The sequence below is a fragment of the Macaca mulatta genome, chromosome 17, assembly GCF_049350105.2.
Source record: "Macaca mulatta isolate MMU2019108-1 chromosome 17, T2T-MMU8v2.0, whole genome shotgun sequence".
In the NCBI taxonomy this organism is placed as follows: Eukaryota; Metazoa; Chordata; class Mammalia; order Primates; family Cercopithecidae; genus Macaca; species Macaca mulatta.
This window is the reverse complement of record NC_133422.1, coordinates 12082403-12103308: the sequence shown is the minus strand read 5'-3', so window position 1 is coordinate 12103308 and position 20906 is coordinate 12082403. Positions and strand designations below refer to the sequence as shown.

The following is a 20906-nucleotide window of genomic DNA, read 5'->3' as shown; positions in this document are numbered from 1 at the left end:
ATAATGTTCAGAGTTTCTAAAGCTATAGGTGAAATCCAATTTACAGTTTTTCAATATTTCTATTTTCTGTATTAAAGTACATTATATTTGACTCTCCAGGGCATTAAGTACTCATACGCTTCCAATAGTTGAAGGTAACTGCAAATTTGGCACCTGAGGCACTTATTATTACTCTTAGAAAATAGTTGCTTTGGTTGGTCCTATAATCTCTAACTTAGCTTTTGAGAAAAATAAGCTCTATCAATGTTACTAAAATAACGCGAAGACCAAATATAAAACTATTTGTAGCAGCATAAATGTCTCATTATATTCTCATTTTTCAAGTTAACATGGACTAGACATAATCATTAATAAAGCAAATGTATGTGTAATTTAAAAACCCCACTTCAACAAAATATCCCACGTCATTCTCTAATGAGATTTTTAATTAAAGATACTAAAAAGTAGCTAATTCTTGAAAGGAAATTGACTTTAAAAAATAAAACAAACAATGAGATACCACTACACACTTATTAGAATGGCTAGAATTCAAAACACGGACACACCAAATGCTGGTGAGGATGTGAGCAACAAGAACTCTCATTCACTGCTGGTGGGAATACAAAATGGAACAGCTACTTTGGAAGACAGCTTGTAGTTTCTCATAAAACTAAACATACTCTTACTATATTATCCCACAATCGTGCTCTTTGGTGTGAACCAAAATGAGGTGAAAATATGTTCACACAAAAACCTGTTTGTGAATGTTTATACCAGCATTATTCATAATTGCCAAAATTTGGAAGCAGCCAAGATGTCCTTCAATAGATGAATGGATAAACAAGCTGTGGTACATCAATACGATGGAGTATTATTCAGCATGAAATCATTAAAAGACATGGAAGAACTTAAACACATATTGCTGTTGGGAACAGGCCCCCAAATCTGGCCATAAACTGGCCCCAAAACTGGCCATAAACAAAATCTCTGCAGCACTGTGACATGTTCCTGATGGCCATGACACCTATGCTGGAAGGTTGTGGATTTACTGGAATGAGGGCAAGGAACACCTGGCCCACCCAGGGCGGAAAACCGCTAAAGGCATTCTTAAACCACAAACAATAGCATGAAAGATCTGTGCCTTAAGGACATGCTCCTGCTGCAGATAACTAGCCAAACCCATCCCTTTACTTCAGCCCATCCCTTTATTTCCCCCAAGGAATACTTTTAGTTAATCTATAATCTATAGAAACAATGCTTATCACTAGCTTGCTGTCAATAAATGTGTAGGTAAAACTGTGTTCAGGCTCTCAGCTCTGAAGGCTGCTGAGACCCCTGATTTCCCACTCTACACTGCTCTATTTCTGTGTGTGTGTCTTTAATTCCTCTAGCACTGCTGAGTTAGGGTCTCTACAATGGAGCCGGTCTCAGCATATTCCTAAGTGAAAGAAGCCAGTCTGAAAATGCTATATTCTGTATGATTGCAACTACATGACATTCTGGAAAAGGCAAAACTACACAAACAATAAAAAGATCAGTGGCTGCCAGGGGCTCAGGAGGAAGGATGGGTGAGCAAGTGGAACTCAAGAGATTTTTAGGGCAGCAAAACTATTCGGTATAATGCCATAATGGTAGATATATGACATTATACGTTTGTCAAAATCCGTAGAACCATACAAAGGGTGAACTCTAATGTAAACTAAGGAGTTCAGTTAATAATAACACATCCATTTTAGTTCAACAATGAAAAGAAACCTTGCTATTAAAAAAAAAAAAAGTTAAAAAAATGAACTAGGTGAAAAAAAGTTAATTACCAAATAAACATTTCACAAATAACCTGAAGATCTCATTAATAAGGTGAAGAATGGTAAGAGAAATGCGTATGATTTAATGCAAAACGAAGGACTGCTGAGAGGCAGAAACAGCACAATTCCTCATAGAACTTCAGGAATAATTTTTAAAAAAATAATATATTACATGTCAGAACTGAACAAAGCCGGTTGAAAAGCACAGTTTAAGTCTATTACTCTTACTTTTCAATACTGAATCTCAAGTAAATTTAAAAGCAAAAGGTCTCAAGAGACTAGTCAGCAGATTTATGTATTATAGACTTCAAAAAGTTAACTCCTTTGCAGGGAGTTGAGAGTGGCCTTATTAATTCCTTACTATCCTTCCTTGGTTATAGATCAATTCTAGCAGGTTATAATTAAAAACTTAGCCATTTGACCTTAGGTATATCTTTCAAGATTCAGCAAAAACTGCTTCATGGAGCTTTTTCTGACCAACTAGAGAGACGGCTGTTCACTTTTCATGCACTTAGTACATGCTCTTATATCACACTAGTATATTTATTTTTATGGAGGCAACCAAGATGTGCTCACAAGACTGAGTACTTAGATGTGTTTACAAGACATGCTTACAAGACTGAGTACTTAGAGGTCAAAGGACATCTTATTCACATTTGTATCCTTAATGCCGAGCAGGTTGCCAGGCACAAGTAAGCAGTAAGTATTTGCTGAATGGATGACTCCCTTATCCATTTCTATGACTGTTACTACTGTGTTCTAACTATGCTTTGCCCTGTCATTTGTTCCTTTTTTTGAATCCTCCATATCTAGACTACTGTAGAGTCCTATAGTTTTTTTTTTTTTTGAGACGGAGTCTTGCTCTGTCGCCCAGGCTGGACTGCAGTGGCGTGATCTCGGCTCACTGCAAGCTCCGCCTCCTGGGTTCACGTCATTCTCCTGCCTCAGCCTCCCGAGTAGCTGGGACTACAGGCGCCCACCACCACACCTGGCTAATTTTTTGTATTTTTAGTAGAGACAGGGTTTCATCCTGTTAGCCAGGATGGTCTTGATCTCCTGACCTCGTGATCCGCCCGCCTCGGCCTCCCAAAGTGCTGGGATTACAGGCGTGAGCCACCGCGCCCAGCCGAGTTCTATAGTTTTATCTTCCACATCTACGTTCACTGTTATTACTGTAATTCAGACACTTGTCTCTATCACCTAGACCATTACACATCCCCTAACTGATCTGCCTACCTCCAGCCTTTCTTTTCTATAGGGATCATTCAGGTAGTTTAAAATGTAGACTCATAGGCATCATTTCCAGAAATCATAAATCAAGAGATTCAGAGTGGGGCCTGGAATCTGCCCTTTCAACGAGCACTCTAGAAGATTCTAATGGCACAGGCATGACATTTTGAAAAATGTTATCTCCAAAGACTGCTGTTTGATCATTAGGCTTTCTAAAGCAAATAAATACTAATACTCTGCAAATGTTTACTGAATCCTATGTATACTTGGTATCCAATAACATACATGAAAATATTTGCCCATTACCTATATTCTCTTTGTATATGCACTCCCTATTGCCATGAATTTCTTTCAAAGCATTGCTTATGTATGTCTCCTTCACTAGAAGCTCAATGAGAGCAGACAGGAAGTATTTCTCAGAAGCAGAAATAAGCCAAAATCGGAAAGATGAGCATGCAAATTAGCTAGACAAAAAAATAGGGAAGAAGGTAAGTTGTGGGTAGAGGTAACAATATGTATAAAGAGCCAGAGAGCATGGTGGTTTTGAAAATGAAAAGAAATTCAGTAGGAATGAATGGTAAATGAAGATAGGCGAGGGGATGAATATGGCAAGCTGAGCCAAGAGTGTAAATCAGGGGCCTGATCACAAAGGAACTTGAAAGTCATATCAAGTTTAGATTTTGCTATAAGGACAAAGGGAGATGATCAAACGTTTGACACAATAAGTAGCATGATCAAATTTGCATGTGATTTCTCTGCTCAACAACCAACCAAATAAATTCAATTTCTTTAGCTTGGCATTCAATGCCTGTCTTTAGTCTGCCTTTTTGCCTTGTCTATTGGTCCCTTTCAGACACAAAACCACCAAAGTCAACCTGAATTACTTGCTATTTCCTGAACAAACTACATATTCTTCCTCATGTTGTTCCCTCTGCCTAGAACATTATCACTCTACTACATCTTCAAATTTCTTAATCTCACCTATCCTTCAAGGTTCAGCTCAAAGGAATAATTGCCTAACTCTGCCCAATACTATTTGCTTTTTCTTCTCAACTATCATTATATTTTTTTATATTTTTCTCTTGGCACATACTACATTCAACCTTACACTATACTTTATCTGCGTACTCTTTGTTCCCCTTCCTACAGATTAATACTCTGAAGAAAAGGGAAAGTTCATTACTTATGTCAAGTAGGTAATAATTATTTGAATGACTGAATGTATAATCTTATCACATAATTGCTTAGAAACATGCAGCACCTACGCCAGGGAAACTCCTCCCAAATCATGATACTTACAGTATATTGGTAAAATAATCTCTGTCCTCTCCGATAGCCTGAAGAAATATAGTTTAATTAACAGCAAAACAAGTCCTAGGTGTTTTTCACATAAGAAAGACATAATTCAGCAAATCTCAGTTGGCAAACTTATCAAAGGAGGGATGAGAAAGAACTTTTACTATGTACCTACATTATTTAATTTAATCCAAAGCTATGAGACATTATTGTCATCGTCTCCATTTTTTCGAGTGAGGAAAGTGAGGCCAGAGAGATTGATTTGCCCAGCATGATACAATTAATCAATGAGCTACGATTTTAACACAGGTTTGCCTGAATTCCTATAGTTCTCCCCAGTCTACCATATCGCATTACTTACCTAAGTCTAATCTGAATGTATCTAATTCTTTTACAGGAGACTGGTACAGTGGCAGAGTCAGCCCTTGATCTTTGAATATTATTGGAGTTGAAGCCAGCTGATTATAAGAGGGTTTCCTTTGTGGAGTTTTAAATAGGTTTGGTTCATAATTGTTGTTTTTATGTTCAGAGTCTTCTGCAGGTTCAGAATTATAGGGTGCAGCTTCTGAAGAAAGTTCTTCAAACCAATTAAGACTTATTGGTCCTAAATCTATTTAAAAAAAAAAAAATCCCACCTTAGTTTTAACCAGTGACAGACAAATTTATGACCCAGAACAGTTAAAGATCGTAATAAGGAAAAAAATGCTTAAGATCTTGACTATGGATTACTTTCGTTAAGGCATATTAATTAAACAAGATCATTAATCCATTCTCTTGTGAATCTATAGAAAGGTGTAACAAGAGTTCACAAAAGTGACAAGATGGCATTTAACTATATTATTAAAAGCTGTATATATTAGTTTTTATTTTCATTTAATTAAATTTTATTTATTTTCTTATTATTCACGGTTCGGAATAAAAAACTATTCACATTAAGAATACACGCCACAGATAAAATTCAGCCAGGTGCGGTGGCTCACAACTGTAATTCCAACACTTTGGGAGGCCAAGGTGGGCGGATCACAAGGTCAGAAGATCGAGACCAACCTTGCTAACACATTGAAACTCCGTCTTTACTAAAAATACAAAAAATTAGCCGAGCGTGGTGGCAGGCGCCTGTAGTCCCAGCCACTAAGGAGGCTGAGGCAGGAGAATGGCGTGAACCCGGGAGGCGGAGCTTGCAGTGAGCCGAGATCACGTCACTGCACTCCAGCCTGGGCAACAGAGCAACACTCCGTCTCAAAAAAGAAAAAAAAAAAAGAATACATTCCACAGATAAAATTCAAATAATTCTGAAGAGTATACAAGATGTGGCAAATCTACGGGTATGAGGCACATGTGGACTCTCACATAACATGGGAATTCTCTCTTAAAGGGAAATGACAAATTTGTATTATGAGCTATCCACCCTCTACCATTACAGTTCCAAACTACTTTCATAATAACACTATGGAATCATTTCCCCTTTTCATGATGTTGACATTTGTATCAACAGTGCAAAGATGATGCTGGATAAAACTGCTGGCATATTTGCATGAGTTACGGCAGTGGCACCAAACTAACACTAGTAGTCATTATATTCCTTACCACTGTGTGTCCTTATTAAAAAAAAAATAATGATGCCAGTTTAACATAAGAATGTCCCAATGAAGCAGTAAAAATTAATTTTAAAGCTCAATGCTTTAGCACTTCTTTTAATAATTTGACAAAATAGGAAGCATACATAAAGCATTTCTGCATGTTAAAGTACAATAGCGTCTAGAAAAGCACTCATGTATTGAGCTGTGATCTGAACAAGCAATTTTTTCAATGAAAAGTCATTTTTACTTGAAAGAACGGCTGACAAAGTAAGTTATTTCAACTTAAATAATTTGGTAGACATTTTCTCACAAATCAATGAAGTGAGCTTGTTGCTGCAAGGAAATCAGAGTTTCAAATGAAAATTAGAATTTCCAGTGGCTCATTTCTACCCAATCTTAAAAGACTGTTCTGAGATCCATGGTGATGTTAATGAATGTCATTTTTAAAATACTGTTTAATGCAATGTATTAATATTTGGAAACTTTGTATAATTCAGAATGCCACTATCTTCCAAATAATCACTGCACGATGTTGCACCATGGAAAGACCTATGGTGTATCTATTAGATCTTTGAAAAATCTATGCAAAGTACAAGGAAAAATACCAAGTAACTGAAGACTATTAAAATATTCCTTTTTTCAACTATCTAGCTGTGTGAGGTTAATTTTTTTCATATACTTCTACCAAAATAACAGATTTGACTCAGATAAGTGAATCCAGCTATCTCTATTTAGCCAGACATTAAAGAGAACTGCAAAAACGTAAAAATTATTCCACTCAACTTGTTTTCAAAAAGTTATTTTTCCTAAGAATATTGTGATAATATGCAATGGGTTAGCTTTTATTATTTTCAAGTAAATTAATAACTTTCAGTTCTTAGTTTTTTTTTTTTTTTTTTTTTTTTTTAAAACAGAGTCACGCTATGTGGCCAGGCTGGAGTGCAGTGGCCAGATCTTGGCTCACTGCAACCTCCGCCTCAGGGGTTCAAGCGGTTCTCCTGCCTCTGCCTCTGCCTCCTGTGTAGCTGGGATTACAGGCACGGGCCACCACGCCCAGCAAATTTTTTGTATTTTTAGTAGAGACAGGATTTCACCATGTTGGCCAGGCTGGTCTTGAACTCCTGGCCTCAAGTGATCCGCCCACCTCGGCCTCCCAAAGTGCTGGGATTACAGGCGTGAGCCACCGTGCCCGGCCCTAAATTCTTAGTTTTAAATTTCTAATATGGTAAGCTACATAAACAAAAGGACTCCGGGGGTCCTAGATCATTTTTAAGAGTATAAGGAGTACTGAAACCAAAAACTTAGACAACTTCTGCCATAAAGTAACATTAATGCTTCTGATTTATTAGTAATTCTTCCTACTGCTAGTCAAGGGGCCAGTTTCCTCTTTTTCCACTAGAGGCTCTATATTTATCATCTGGTTGACCTGCAAACGATGATTATGTTGTTAACTGGATTTATGCATACATAAGGAACAGTTTATGGTTCTAAGCAAAACTGTGACGTATTGGGTTTTTAGCAAGCATTTTTTAGAAAACAATTTCTCGGCGTAATTTATAAAGTTATATAAAAATTTTCAATACCTGCTTTGTTGCAGCGTGTCTTAAAAATTTCAAAAAATGTTGGCCTCTCTTTGGATCCAATAGACATTTTTACCTACAATATTCCTCCAACGCCTGGTAAGTAAGTCTGCAAAACAGAAGACCAAAATGCACTTACACAGGGATGCATTCCTTAATATGTGACCGAGGTAAAAATCAGAAGCGCTGGAAAATTTATCTGAAATTCAGTCCCAGCTCCTGGAACGATAACAGCTTACTGTGAGGTTGGGAACATTTTACAGTCGTGCTGTCCAAACAGGTGCCACTAGCCACATGAAGCACTGGAAACGTGGCTAGTGCGACTAGAGAAGAGGATTTTCATACGATTTAGTTTCAATCACGCTAAGCAGTGACGCGTAGCTAGTGGGGACAGAGGGCTCCTGTTAGAGAACAACGCCGCCTGATAATTCCCGTCAGCCTGTCTTCGGAATACAGCGACTACCGGGGGCTTGAGTAAGGCGGATGCAGGGTGCCCAGCCGCTGTAAAACACTTCCCTCAAACAGCAATATTCCGTTAAAGTGATCGTGTTTCCAATTAAAGAAATTTCAGATGGCGATATCTGGGACAGCTGGGAGGGAGGTAAGCCTTTGAGTGCAAGGCGGAGCCCAAAGGCCGGGCTGGAGGCGGGAAACGGAGACCCAGGGAAGGGACGGGGCTCGAATTTGGCGAAAACTTGCCTTCGGGACAAGGACCTTTCCCTCAGGCATGAGTGGGGGTTGGCAGAGACAAAAGGACAAGAGGCCGCGGCTGCGACCCGGGGCGTGAGGCGCTCCCCCACCACGCTGGACTGGGACTGAGGAAGACGAGCCCGTCTCCACCACCCCCTCCCCCACCACTAACCCGCTCCAGAGGTGCAGCTCTTTTTTGGCGGGAGTAGACTGACAAAAACCGCGCCGGTCACAAATCTGTCCGCTCAGGCTTCTCGCGGCGGCGACCCACCGCCGCAAAAGAGACCCGAGGCGCAGCAGAGCCACAGCAGTTCCACCTCTGCCGCCTGATTTCAGAAGCTCGCGCCACAAGCACGCGCTGGCCACGTGACGCCGTGACGCGGCACGCAGCACACGCACCACCCGGAAGTCAGGTCTGGCTGGGCCGCGCGGGTGTTTCTCAGTGTGGCGAAAGTTAATTCCTTGTCAGGCATCACAGCCGTCAGTATCGGACCGATCAAAGCGGGAGCTGGAGTGTGTGTTCTCTTCTCGCTGACCCTTAAGAGTCCCAGACCACCCTGCTTGGAGGGGCCGCCCCTATGCCTACTCCAAGTCCCCCATCCTTTTCTTTTTGCTCTAGGTCATGTTTGGGTGGGCGCCTTCGGCACACGACCTGGGACCTTTGAAAGACCTTTGTTCTGACCTTAAAAGAGATGTTCTCTCAAGACCTGTTCCCTAAAGCGAGCCAGTCTTACAAAAGCTTACAGTGGTCGGTGTGTGGTTGCGGATGACTTCACTTCGTGGTAGTGGGCGGGGCTGTTATTTGAAATCAGATTTTAGTTCCTGTAGCTGTGCTGCTATTGGGTAGCAGGTGTTCAAGACTTCCAAGCTTGAAAAATTGTGAAACCCATCTTAACTCGCTCATGAAGTGTTAGGTACCTCGCTCCGCAGGCCTTGGTAGTATCTTTTGCATTCTTTTTTTTTTTTTTTTTTTTTTTTTTGAGACGGAGTTTCGCTCTTGCTGCCCAGGCAGGAGTGCAGTGGCGCGATCTCGGCTCACCGCAACTTCCGCCTGTCGGGATCAAGCGATTCTCCTGCCTCAGCCTCCCGAGCAGCTGGGACTACAGGCATGCGCCACCACGCCCGGCTAATTTTGTATTTTTAGTAGAGACTGGGTTTCTCCATGTTGGTCAGGCTGGTCTCGAACTCCCGACCTCAGGTGATCCGCCTGCCTCGGCCTCCCAAACCGCTGGGATTACAGGCGTGAGCTACTGCGCCCGGCCCATCTTTTGGATTCTTAGGATTCGGATCACCTGTCTTCCTCGCAGGCTGAACTGGAAGACCTGACTTGATCTCTGAATTCGTTGGTTCTGTAACATGCCTAATACAAGGCTGAATAGGGTTTGTTGTAAGACCTACAAAGCCTTCAAATGGATTCAGTAAGTGAGAGTTGCTCCTATGGGGGCTTTGCTGCTTCCAGAAAGTGCTTGAGCAGTAAACAGAAGCAACCTTGGATTAGAAAAAGGATGGGCTCCACTTGGTTCCTTAAGGACCATGTTAGTTTGATAATCAGTAATCCTTAGCTGTAGCAGGAGGCCTTACTAATGCAGATAGATTCTAAAGCTTTTGCTCTAATTCGCAAAGAAATACGTCTGTGATCCTTACTAATAACAGCTACCACTTACCGAACATTTTATGAGTTAGGCATTCTGCTTTGGGTTTTCAAGCAATACCGTGTTTAATCTTACAATAATCCTATAAATTGGTCAGTATTGTCAGATGAGGATGCTGAATCAAGTACTTAAGTAATGTGCCTGGTAGTAAGGCCCAGGTTTGAATTCTAGTCTGTTTGACTTCATACACTTAACTAACCTGTGATTTATTCACCCTATAAATCAGAACAATTTGCTTTGTCCCCTTTTTTGGGGGGAAGGGTGTCTCACTAGGAGTGGGCTAGTGAGAACCCGTGGCGTTTCACACAAGTCTCAGAAATACATTTTCTCTCATTATGTACACCCCCCTATACCTTTATGTTTCTTGTTCTCTTTGTACCGGGGACTTGCCACTCATTAGCTCTACCATAATAGACTTTCTTACTTATTATCTTCTAGTGCAGCTGCTCAATGTACTATTTGTATTCAATTTACAATATGCTTTAATTTTTATTAAAAACATTATTTCCGGCTGGGCATGGTGGCTCGCGCCTGTAATTACAGCACTTTGGGAGGCTGAGGTGGACAGATCACCTGAGGTCAGGAGTTCAAGACCAACCTGGCCAACATGATGAAACCCCATCTCTACTAAAAATACAAAAAATTCACTGGGTGTGGTGGCATGTGCCTGTAATCCCAGCTGCTCGGGAGGCTGAGATGGGAGAATCGCTTGAATCCAGGAGGTGGAGATTGCAGTGAGCCGAGATCATGTCACTGCACTCCCGCCTGGGAGACAGAGCGAGGAAACTCCATTTCAAACAAGCAAACAAACAACAACCCCAAAAACCATTATTTCCTAAAAGTTGTATATATTTAATGTGCATGACATATTTTGATATATGTTCATAGTGAGATGATTACTACAGTCAAGCAATTAACATATCCATCTCTTCACATAATTACCTTTCTTTTGTGTGCGGTGAGAGGACCTGAAATCTCTCTTTGAAAATTTCCAGTATAAAATACAGTACCATAGTCATTATGCTGTAAATTAGATCTCTAGACTCGTTCATTCTACCTAACTGTAACATTTTAGGCTCTGATCAGTCTCTCTCCATCCCTCCCAACTTCCTGTCCCTGGTAACCACCCTTCTACTTTCTGCTTCTATGTATTTGACTTTTTCAGATTCCACATATCAGTGAGTTTATGCAGTAGTGTTCTATCTGGCTTATTTCACTTAGCATAATGTCCCCCAGTTTTACCCATGTTGTTGCAAATGGCAGGATCTCCTGTTTTTGTTTGTTTGTTTGTTTGTTTTTTGAGATGGAGTCTTGCTCTCTCTGTTGCCCAGACTGGAGTGCAGTGGCGTGATCTCAGCTCACTGCAACCTTCGCCTACCGGGTTCAGGCAATTCTCCAGCCTCAACCTCCCGAGTAGCTGGGCTTACAGGAGCATGCCACCACACCCGGCTGAGTTTTGTATTTTTATTAGAGGCAGGGTTTCACCATGTTGGCCAGGTTAGTCTCGAACTCCTGACCTCGGGTGAATCCACCTGCCTTGGCCTCCTAAGCTGCTGGGATTACAGGTGAGAGCCACTGCGCCCAGCCAGGATCTCCTGTTTTAAGGCTGAATAATATTCCATTGTATAAATACGTGCCACAATTTCTCTATCCATTCATCTGTTAACAGACACTTAGGTTGTTTCCATAACGTGGCTAATGTGCGTAATGCTACAACGAACAAGGAAGTGAAGATCTCTCTTCAGGGTATTGATTTCATTTCCTTTGGGTAAATACCCAGTGGTGGGATTGCTGGATTATCTGGTACTTCTATTTACTTTTTTAAAGGAACCTCATACTGTTGTCCATAATGGCTGTACCTTAAAATATTACCTGACATTACCACATTACCTTACAAAGGATCTTTAGAATGGTCACTACAGGAATATATGAATTAATCATTAATTAAAGCAAATGTGTGAATAAGCTGGAAATGAAAAACAGCTTTGAAAAAAAGATTCCCTGAGCAGTGAATTGAAGAGGTAGGGAAAAGCAATTAGGTAGGAATCAGGTGGCAATTAGACATCTGTAGATAGAGCGTCTCTCCCTCAATCAGGGTAATAGGCGGCAGCTCCCATTAGAATCTGAAATAAATGGAAAAGCCAGGAATGAATCTGAACGAACCTGATCAGGAGAAAGAAGGGGCGGATGAAGGAGGAAGGCAAAATAAGGACACAAACAAACTGGCTAGGATATTAGGCTGCGCCTTAGCACCTGCTGAGCGGATGGAGCGCTTTGTCCGTGTTCCCTATGGCTTGTACCAGGGTTATGGAAACACAGTGCCTTTGGGCCAGCCTGGACTCTCAGGGCACAAACAGCCCGACTGGAGGCAAAATATGGGTCCCCCCACTTTTCTGGCCAGGCCAGGGCTGCTGGTGCCCGCGAACGCCCCTGACTACTGCATGGACCCTTACAAGAGGGCGCAGCTTAAGGCCATCCTCTCCCAGATGAACCCCAGCCTGAGCCCGCGGCTGTGCAAGCCCAACACCAAGGAGGTGGGCGTGCAGGTGAGCCCGCGGGTGGACAAGGCTGTGCAGTGCTCGCTGGGGCCTCGCACCCTCAGCAGCTGCTCCCCCTGGGACGGCAGAGACCCCCGGGAGGCCCTGCCAGCTTGCGGGGTCACTTCGCCCGGCACCGGCCGCAGGAGCTTGATCCGCCTGCGGAGAGATGGGGACCACGCGGAGAGCAAGGCGCTCCCAGGCCCTGAGGAGGCCAGCCAGCCGCAGCCATCACCACCGAGGTCAGAAGCTGACAGGCCGGAGAAACCTGGGCAGCCGGAGGAATCGGGGGAGAAAGACGCCCTGTGCCCTCAGGAAACGAAGAGCAAGCAGGTGCCGGGAGACGCCGCCACGGAGCCTCTCCGGAGGCCCAACTTCCAGGTGGATCCTCTGTTCCCTCTTCTTAGTCCTCGACCTGCCCCATCCTCTCCCTCCTTTTCCATCTATGGGGGCAATAAGAGCAAAATCTTCTCTCTGTTCTTCCACGTACTTGGTGAAGGAGAGGGAGCTCTGAAAATATGCATTTCACGTGGCCTGTATGTTTGGTAAGTTTTGGGTAAAATAGGTGCCAACCCAACTAAGCCTGTGAAAACCAACAGTCTGGCAACTACTGCTACTGGGGGGTTTGGAGACGAAGAAGGGCTTCGAGTCTGTGATATATGAAATCAGACTTTCGTTTTGGGAAGATTGTGCCGGTAGCATTGTGGAAAATGGATTGGAAAAGTACCAAAGACGGCAGCAAAAAGAATCCCAGAGTAATCTTTATGAGAGATGAGAAACTGAATTAATGCAGTAGTCTTGAGAATAGATACAAGTGAGGTTAAAGAAGTCATTTTTTTTTCCTTATACAAAGTCATAAAGAAGGATCTGGCTTTTTTCCCCTTGCATGACGGTAAAGTACTTTTCTTCTTTCTTTTCAGTTTTTGGAACCCAAATATGGCTATTTTCACTGTAAAGATTGTAAGACCAGGTGGGAGAGTGCTTACGTGTGGTGCATTTCCGGAACGAACAAGGTAAGTAAAATGAGTAGGAGGTGAGAGGAGGATGGGGTGGGCACAGACGTTAAGCGAGGAAGAATGTGATTCCTGAGGGAGCATGACTGTCACAGTCTTGTCTTGATCTTGGTGGCATCACCAGTGCCAAGTGTACCGGAAGTGCTCAGTGAACGAATGGAACTGAATCGGATCTGAGTTTCCGAACCATACTCTGGCGTTATAGTTGACAAAATGTCAGGTTACTTAGATGAGCTTTTGTCCTTGTGTACACTGGAAGTTTTTGTAACCGTTTTTTAGTTGGTGTGCTTGGAATAGGTCTGGGCCTTAGCGCTAGGACATTTCCACTGTTTGTCCACAAGGTGGAGCAATAAGTGAAAAAACTTACTGGAAAGATTTGCCTGTAAGAGACTTAGGCTACGCCTAGGGTTTCCTTTGCCCCCTTCCTAATTTAATTGCCAACATATTAGGATTGGAAAAGACTTCACATTAAATTCTGCATTTCTTTATCTTCATGAATCCCGTAGGCTCTGGTCATTAGAGACCCTTGTTTGAGACTGAGAACAGCAGGCTGCCCCTGAGGCTTCCTCTTCTTTTCCTCGCCCTGTGCACCTCGTTTTGCAACAGTCTACATGGCCCGATGTTATTGCATTTGAGTGCGAACGCCCTGTGCTATCGCCTGTTTAGAAATTGCCTTACTGGCCAAAGGACTGTGGAGAGAGAGGGCAAAGAGGCATTGAGTTCCGGATGAAAACCTGACTTCTCACACGAGCTATTTACTAGAGACCTAGAGAGGGAATAGATTTTTAAAGTTGAAGTTGAATTTACTTCCTTCTCTTGCCAGAAGAAAAACGAGTTTAATTCAAACATTCCAAGGCACTAGGATACAAAGAACAAAACATAGAACTCGTTCTCAAGGAATTTATTTTGATAGGAGTGATGGAAACAAAATGTAATTTGGCAATACGTGCAGTAGCATCCTTCATATGGAAGCAGTACAGAGATAGCACAGGAAGGAGGGGATTAGCTCTGTCTCAGGGAAGACAGCTTGATGTCCAAGCAGGATTTTACAGAATAAATAGGAGGAAGAGTTCACCAAGCAAGGCAGGGGGAAAATGTGCACAGGAAATTGCACAAAACCTTGAAAGCAGGTGGTATTGATAGGTAACCACAAGTAATTTAAAGTTTAAGCCAGGAAATACTGAAAAATGAAACATGTAAGAGCTAAAAGACAAGGACAAAAAGTATGATGGCCACTTCCCATTGAGTATCTACTGTGGTACTTGGTGTACATTATTGGGGAGTTTTCAGAACTATGGAAAAAGTAAGTATTAATAATGGTATTCCAGCTGGGTGCAGTGGCTCAGGCTTGTAATTCCAGCACTTTGGGAGGCCGAAGCGGGTGGATCATTTAAGGTCAGGAGTTCGAGACCAGCTTGGCCAACATGGCAAAACCCAGTCTCTACTAAAAAGACAATAAATTAGCCAGGTGTGGTGGTGGGCACCCAGCTACTCGGGAGGGTGAGGCAGGAGAATCGCTTGAACCCAGGAGGCGGAGGTTATTATTCCAATTTTACGGGTAAGGAAAATTAGATTCAAAGAAAAAGTGATTAGTAAGAACTAGTATACCTTGAAACCTCAAGGGTAGAGGTTGGTAAAAGCAAGATACAAGGCAAGGGAATGGATTACTGAAATTAAGAACTGGGAGCCTCTGCAGGGTGTGGGTATGTATAAAAGCTTGTATTTTGAAAAAAACATATTTCTCTTTAGGTTTATTTCAAACAACTCTGTTGTAAATGCCAAAAGAGTTTTAACCCTTATCGAGTAGAAGCAATCCAATGTCAGGTGAGCATATGAAACACTTCCATTGTGTCTATAATGTTTCATTCCTAAAATGAAGCCTCTGTGACAAAATGTTAGGATTTGATATAGCTGGATATTGGTATAGGAGTGTTCTGTATGTTTGAAATGTTATATTTTAGAAAAATGGAAGCATAAATTCTAGTTTGCATCTTTTTGGAAGGGAAAGAGGGGAAGATTCACTATTTCAAGTTGCCTTATGGGGTGTGTGTGTGTTTGTCCTCTGACACCCTCTGCATAGTTAGAATGTAGTAATGTAAAAGGTAACTGCTATTAATTGTTTACTACATGCCACATTTTGAGATAGTGCTTTACATGCATTACCTCCTGTCATCTAATCTTTGTGGGAGATGTTATTTCCATTTTATAGATCTGAACGCTAAGTTCAAAAATAACTTTCCCAAGTTTAGATGGATAGTATCAGAGCTCTGACTGGATTCTATGGTGTCTCCAATGTTTAGAAATTCACAGAATTGGGTGAGATCCTTAACTTGCTTTTTGTAATCAATATGTTTTTAAATCTAAGTCCTTAGTTAACAATATTTCTTCTTTTTCTATAATTAGTAGAAATAAATGGGCCGGGCGTGGTGGCTCATGCCTGTAATCCCAGCACTTTGGGAGGCCGAGGTGGGCGGATCATGAGGTTAGGAGTTTGAGAACAGCCTGGCCAATATGGTGAAACCCCATCTCTACTAAAAATACAAAAATTAGCCGGGCGTGGTGGCGGGCACCTGTAGTCCCAGCTACTTAGGAAGCTGAGGCAGAAAAATTGCTTGAACATGGGAGGTGGAGGTTGCAGTGAGCTGAGATGGTGCCACTACACTCCAGCCTGGGTGACGGAGCAAGACTCCATCTCAAAAATAAATAAATAAATAAATAAAATATATGATATTTTGAAAACTAGCTTATAAGTGATTCATCCTCTGATTTTCTAGTCTGACATTCTCAGTCTGATATTCGATATAACTACTTATTAAACTGGGTTTAAATGTATTTTCTTTTTACTCCACCCCTTTTTCTTTTCTCTTGTGTTCACTTGAATTTTTTTAATATTTCATTTTCCTTTCTATCATTTTTTAATGTCCTTTTGATGGTTACCATAGAAAAAACATGACTGTCTGACTTGTCAAAGTCTAAATTGTTAATCTTGCTTTTTTTTTTTTTTTTTTTTTGAGACAGCCTTGCTGTGTCGCCCAGGCTGGAGTGCAGTGGGGTGCAGGTGCAATCTTGGTTCACTACAAGCTCCGCCTCCCGGGTTCAAGTGATTCTCCTCCCTCAGCCTCCCAAGTAGCTGGGACTATAGGCGCCCACCACCACCACGCCTGGCTAATTTTTGTATTTTTAGTAGAGACAGGGTTTCACTATGTTGGCCAGGCTGGTCTCAAACTCCTGACCTCATGATCCACGCGCCTCGGCCTCCCAAAGTGTTGGGATTACAGGCGTGAGCCACTGCGCTTGGCCTAATCTTGCCTTTCACAGACAATGCAATGACTCCAGAACACTCTAACTACATCCTAACTTATATGCTATTATTGTATACTTATTTTACTTATATTTAAAATTTTATAAGATTGTTGTGTATACTCAGTATTCATTTAGTTTTAGCTACACATTATTTCTGTTATTCTTTGTATCTTCTTGTTTCTAGGGCCACTTTCCTTTGACTTGAAATTTAATGTTTTCCATAGTATTGGTCTGGAGGTGACAAATTCTATTTTGTCCGGATATATATATATATATATATATATATATATTTTTTTTTTTTTTTTTTTGAGATAGAGTCTTGCTCCATCACCCAGGCTGGAGTGGCATGATCTCAGCTCACTGCAACCTCTGGAGTGGCATGATCTCGTCTCACAGTGGCATGATCTCGGCTCACTGCAACCTCTGCCTCCTGAGTTCAAGTGATTCTCCTGCCTCAGCCTTCCCAGTAGCTGGGACTACAGGCGCATGCCACCACGCCCGGCTAATTTTTGTATTTTTAGTATAGACGGGGTTTCTCCGTGTTGGCCAGGCTTGTCTCAAACTCCTGACCTCAGGTTATCCACCTGCCTCGGCCTCCCAAAGTACTGGGATTATAGGCATGAACCATCATGCCCAGCCTTGGATACCTTTTTAAGAGATATTTTCACTGGGCATAGAATTTCTAGGTTGGAAATAGTTCTTTCTGCCCTTTAAGGATCTGAATTTCATTGTTTCTATGAAACAACGTAGCTCTTACTGCATCTCTTTTGAAGTAATCTTCTCTTCTCTTTCCCCTTCTTAAATTTGCTTACTTCTCTTTGCCTTGGTTTTTCAGCAGTTTTACAATGATATGCCTAGTTGTAGTTTCTTTGTAATTGTCCTGCTTGAGTTTCACAGTGTTTCTTGAAACTGCAGCTTAAAGATTTTAAGTCCTTTTGAGAAATTATCAACTGTTATCTTTTCAAATGTTACTTCTGCTCCTATTCCTTCTTTCTTCCAATTACTCATACTAGACCTTTGCACCATATTTCTTTCTGTCTCTTATGTGCTTATCTATATTTTCTATGCTTTTAGCTCTTCTTGCTTTAGGCTGAATATTATCTACTAAACCATCTTCCATTTCTCATCGCAGCTCTTTTTAATCTGTGATTAAAACATCCATTGAACTATTGATTTTATTTGTTGTATTTTTCTGTTCCAGAATTTTTATTTCTTTAGAAGAAAACTTCAATTTTTCTGCTGGAAATATTAGTTTTATTTCCTTGAACATATTAGCACTTAGTGATTTTAAAATCTGTGTCAGAGAACTCCATTAACTCAATACCCTGTGAGTCTATTGCTGTCCTCTTGGCTTTCAAGTATGTTGTTCTGTCTCCTCATATACAGTACCTAGTTATTGTTGATTGAGTGCTAGCTATTACATGTGAAAAATCTATAGTGAGAGTAAACAGTCCCAGATATCAAGCACTCGCCTATTTCTGAGTTTTCATCTCTAATGCTCTGATAATTTCTCAGTGATCCAAATAGTTATTTTTAGCTCAGCTTTTGTAGTCATCCAGGAGACTTAGTTAGAATTACCTAATCCACCATTTCCAGAAGCAGAAATCTACCTTTAGGGTAAATCCTTATTTTATTGAGCCTTTCTTTGTAAGGATGTTGTGAGAATTAAATGAATTCATATATATAAAGTGCTTAAGAGAGTGCTAGGCACATAGTAAACACCATGTGAGTTTTACTTGTTAGAATTTTCTTATAAGGAGGCATATTCTTCAACAGAACAGTTTGATTAAATCATGTTTAAGACTGCAATTAGAATAATAAAAATGTCTATTTTCACAATACAAAAAGGTACATCTTGGCCAGGCGTGGTGGCTCACGCCTGTATTCCCAGCACTTTGGGAGGCCAAGGCGGACAGATCACCTCAGGTCAGGCATTCAAGACCAGCGTGGCCAACATGGTGAAACCCCATCTCTACTAAAAAATACAAAAATTAGCTGGGCCTAGTGGTGAGTGCCTGTAATTCCAGCTACTCACGAAGCTGAGGCAGGGACAATTGCTTGAACCCAGGAGATGGAGGTTGCAGTGAGCCAAGATCTCACCACTGCACTCCATCCAGACTGGGAGACAGAGTGAGACTCCGTCTCCAAAAAAAAAAAGTACATCTTGACTTATTCTGTGTGGCTATGGGACATGTAGAAAATAGAACAGTGATTATCAATGTCAAAGATTGGCAGGGTTGGGGGAATGGAACCAGGGTAATGTACCAGTTTCCATAGGATATTAGTTTTAATTATTGGAAGACAGAAATGAGATAATGGTCGAAAGGCACTGTTTTATATCCTAGTAAAGATTAGGCACGACTGGAAATAAACATTAGTTTCCTCCAGAATACCCCTCTCTCCCAGTTTTAACAACCCAAAATATATTCAGACATTGCCAAATATCCACTGGGGTTGGAGATGGAGTAAAATCACCCCTGGTTGAGAACATCCGCTCTAGTCTTTTTAAAATGTTCACTTAATTCCTACCCACTGCCACTCACCCTGACCTGCCTACAAATCTAAAAATCTGCATAGTGAGGAAACTCTATAAAACTCTTGATTAATTTTTTTCTCTTACACTATGTTGCCTTGACTGGTTCAGCTACAAATATAAAAATCTACAGAGTGAAGAAATTCTACAAAACTCTTAAATTCTTCTTTTACATTATGTTGTCTTGATTGGCTCCACAGTATTCTCTTGAATATCTTCTGTGATCATCTTGAAAATATATTTGACATTTAATATGATACAAGTAATTTTGTACAACTTGGTCTTGGCCTTCGTGTAGGACTCAGGATGAAGATTTCAGGGACAGGGTAATAGGGAGCAGTACTGTGATTTGAGGATTACATTTGAAACACTAAACCGATCATTTAGTGTCCAAACTCTTCCTTGTTTCCTAAAGACCTGCTCAAAGTCTCATTGTTCCTGTCCTCAAAAGAAAAGACACATCGATCTAAGGAGGCCTCATCGACAAGAACTGTGTGGTCGCTGCAAAGACAAGAGATTCTCCTGTGGCAATATTTACAGCTTTAAACATGTGATGTAACTTGTACAGTGTGACTTGTACAGGACCTCTGAGCTCTTCTTGTAACTGACTGTGCTGTATTCCTTTTTTGCAACTTGGCTCTGACCTGGCATTGGAAAACGGCTAGGCTTTTGTACTTTTTGTAGGTTGTGTAACAATTGTACAATGTGAATAGAATAAAATAAATGCATGTGCACTAGACCATGAAGCCACATTAATTGGTGATCCTAGTGTGAAAACATCAATATATGGCATTGGGAAATGGTAGATACTGTCACTTATATGAAGGGGAACTAATGAAGAAAAATAGCCATTCTTTTGACAAATTTGTGTAAGTCGGATGTTCTAAGCACTGGTTCTAAGTGTTATATATAGAGATGATGAAGGGGCAAGGTCCTTCCTTCAAGTATGCACAACTATAGCAAATGCTGAGGCAGCCTTTAGCATGTGCCGTGCATTGCTGTAACTCCCCACAGCAGCCATATGAAGCAGGAACTATTGTAGCTTTTCATAGCTGAGGAGATGGAGGCACACAGAGGCCAGAGCAGAGTGCCAGGATTTAAACCAGGTAGAGTAGGACTTGCTTCATGCTTTCACAATTACATTTGTACTTCTCAAGTTCAGAATGTGATAAATGCCATGAAGGAAACAGGGTGCTATGAGAGTAATCTTTTAGACAAGGTGGCTGGGAAGAGGTGACATGAGATTGAGACCTGCAGGATGAAGGGAGCTGGGAGAAGATGGTTTTGATCTAAGGGAACAGCAGGAGCAAAGGCCTTGAGGGGCTGAGGAATAGGATCCCCCTGGGGCTGACGTGGGGGATGAGGCTGCAGAAGACGGGGCTCTGATCACAAAGGGTTCTCAAGGCCATGTTTAAGCAAATGACAGCCCATGAGGGGCTTTCAACAGTGCAGACACATTCTCAGTTCAAAAAGCTCACTTTAGAGGGAGACCGGTTGGGAGGTTAATGAACACATGAGCAAACTGATGGCTTGGACAAGGGTGGTGGCCAGGGAGAGGAAGAAAAATCCATGGGTTTAAGGTCATGTTTGAAAATGTGCAGGGCTGGCAGTGGAAGATGGAGGAAATAAACAATGACTCTTAATATTGTGCTTTGAGCTGTAGGGTGAATGGAATTGAGAGCTATGCCAGGTAGGAGGCATGTTCTGG

The 20906-nt window shown here is 41.5% G+C and overlaps 2 protein-coding genes across 8 annotated transcripts in view; one reads left to right on the top strand and one right to left on the bottom strand.

The window, feature by feature from the left end:
- Positions 1-8911, bottom strand: part of BRCA2 (BRCA2 DNA repair associated) — an 86425-nt gene extending 77514 nt beyond the window's left edge. For 5 of the 7 annotated variants that reach the window (XR_013407876.1, XM_077974176.1, XM_077974178.1 and 2 more), the window contains exons 1-3: positions 8333-8525; positions 7474-7579; positions 4672-4920 (exon numbers count right to left, since the gene is read on the bottom strand). Coding sequence is in view for 5 of the 7 variants with exons in the window: in XM_077974176.1 (XP_077830302.1) it covers positions 4672-4920; positions 7474-7540 (316 nt within the window). In the remaining 2 variants the exon portion in view is untranslated. Of the gene's footprint in view, positions 1-4671; positions 4921-7473; positions 7580-8332; positions 8526-8842 lie in introns of those variants that run through there. The other 2 variants (XM_077974177.1, XM_077974181.1) reach the window with 2 other exon arrangements.
- Positions 8912-10516: 1605 nt separating this feature from the next.
- ZAR1L (zygote arrest 1 like) lies at positions 10517-19954 on the top strand. Its single transcript, XM_015120838.3, has 4 exons — positions 10517-12730; positions 13270-13362; positions 15112-15186; positions 19614-19954. Exons 1-4 carry the CDS (start codon positions 11945-11947, stop codon positions 19755-19757), a joined length of 1098 nt encoding a protein of 365 aa, XP_014976324.1. The 5' UTR covers positions 10517-11944; the 3' UTR covers positions 19758-19954.
- The last annotated feature ends 952 nt before the right edge of the window (positions 19955-20906 follow it).

What these genes read in the sequence shown, in the direction of transcription:
- ZAR1L (XM_015120838.3), top strand. Translation starts at nt 11,945, where the DNA reads ATGGAAAAGCCAGGAATGAATCTGAACGAACCTGATCAGGAGAAAGAA. An exon ending in TCCGGAGGCCCAACTTCCAG is followed by an intron (nt 12,731 to 13,269) that starts GTGGATCCTCTG and finishes CTTTCTTTTCAG; the next exon opens with TTTTTGGAACCCAAATATGG. An exon ending in GCATTTCCGGAACGAACAAG is followed by an intron (nt 13,363 to 15,111) that starts GTAAGTAAAATG and finishes ATTTCTCTTTAG; the next exon opens with GTTTATTTCAAACAACTCTG.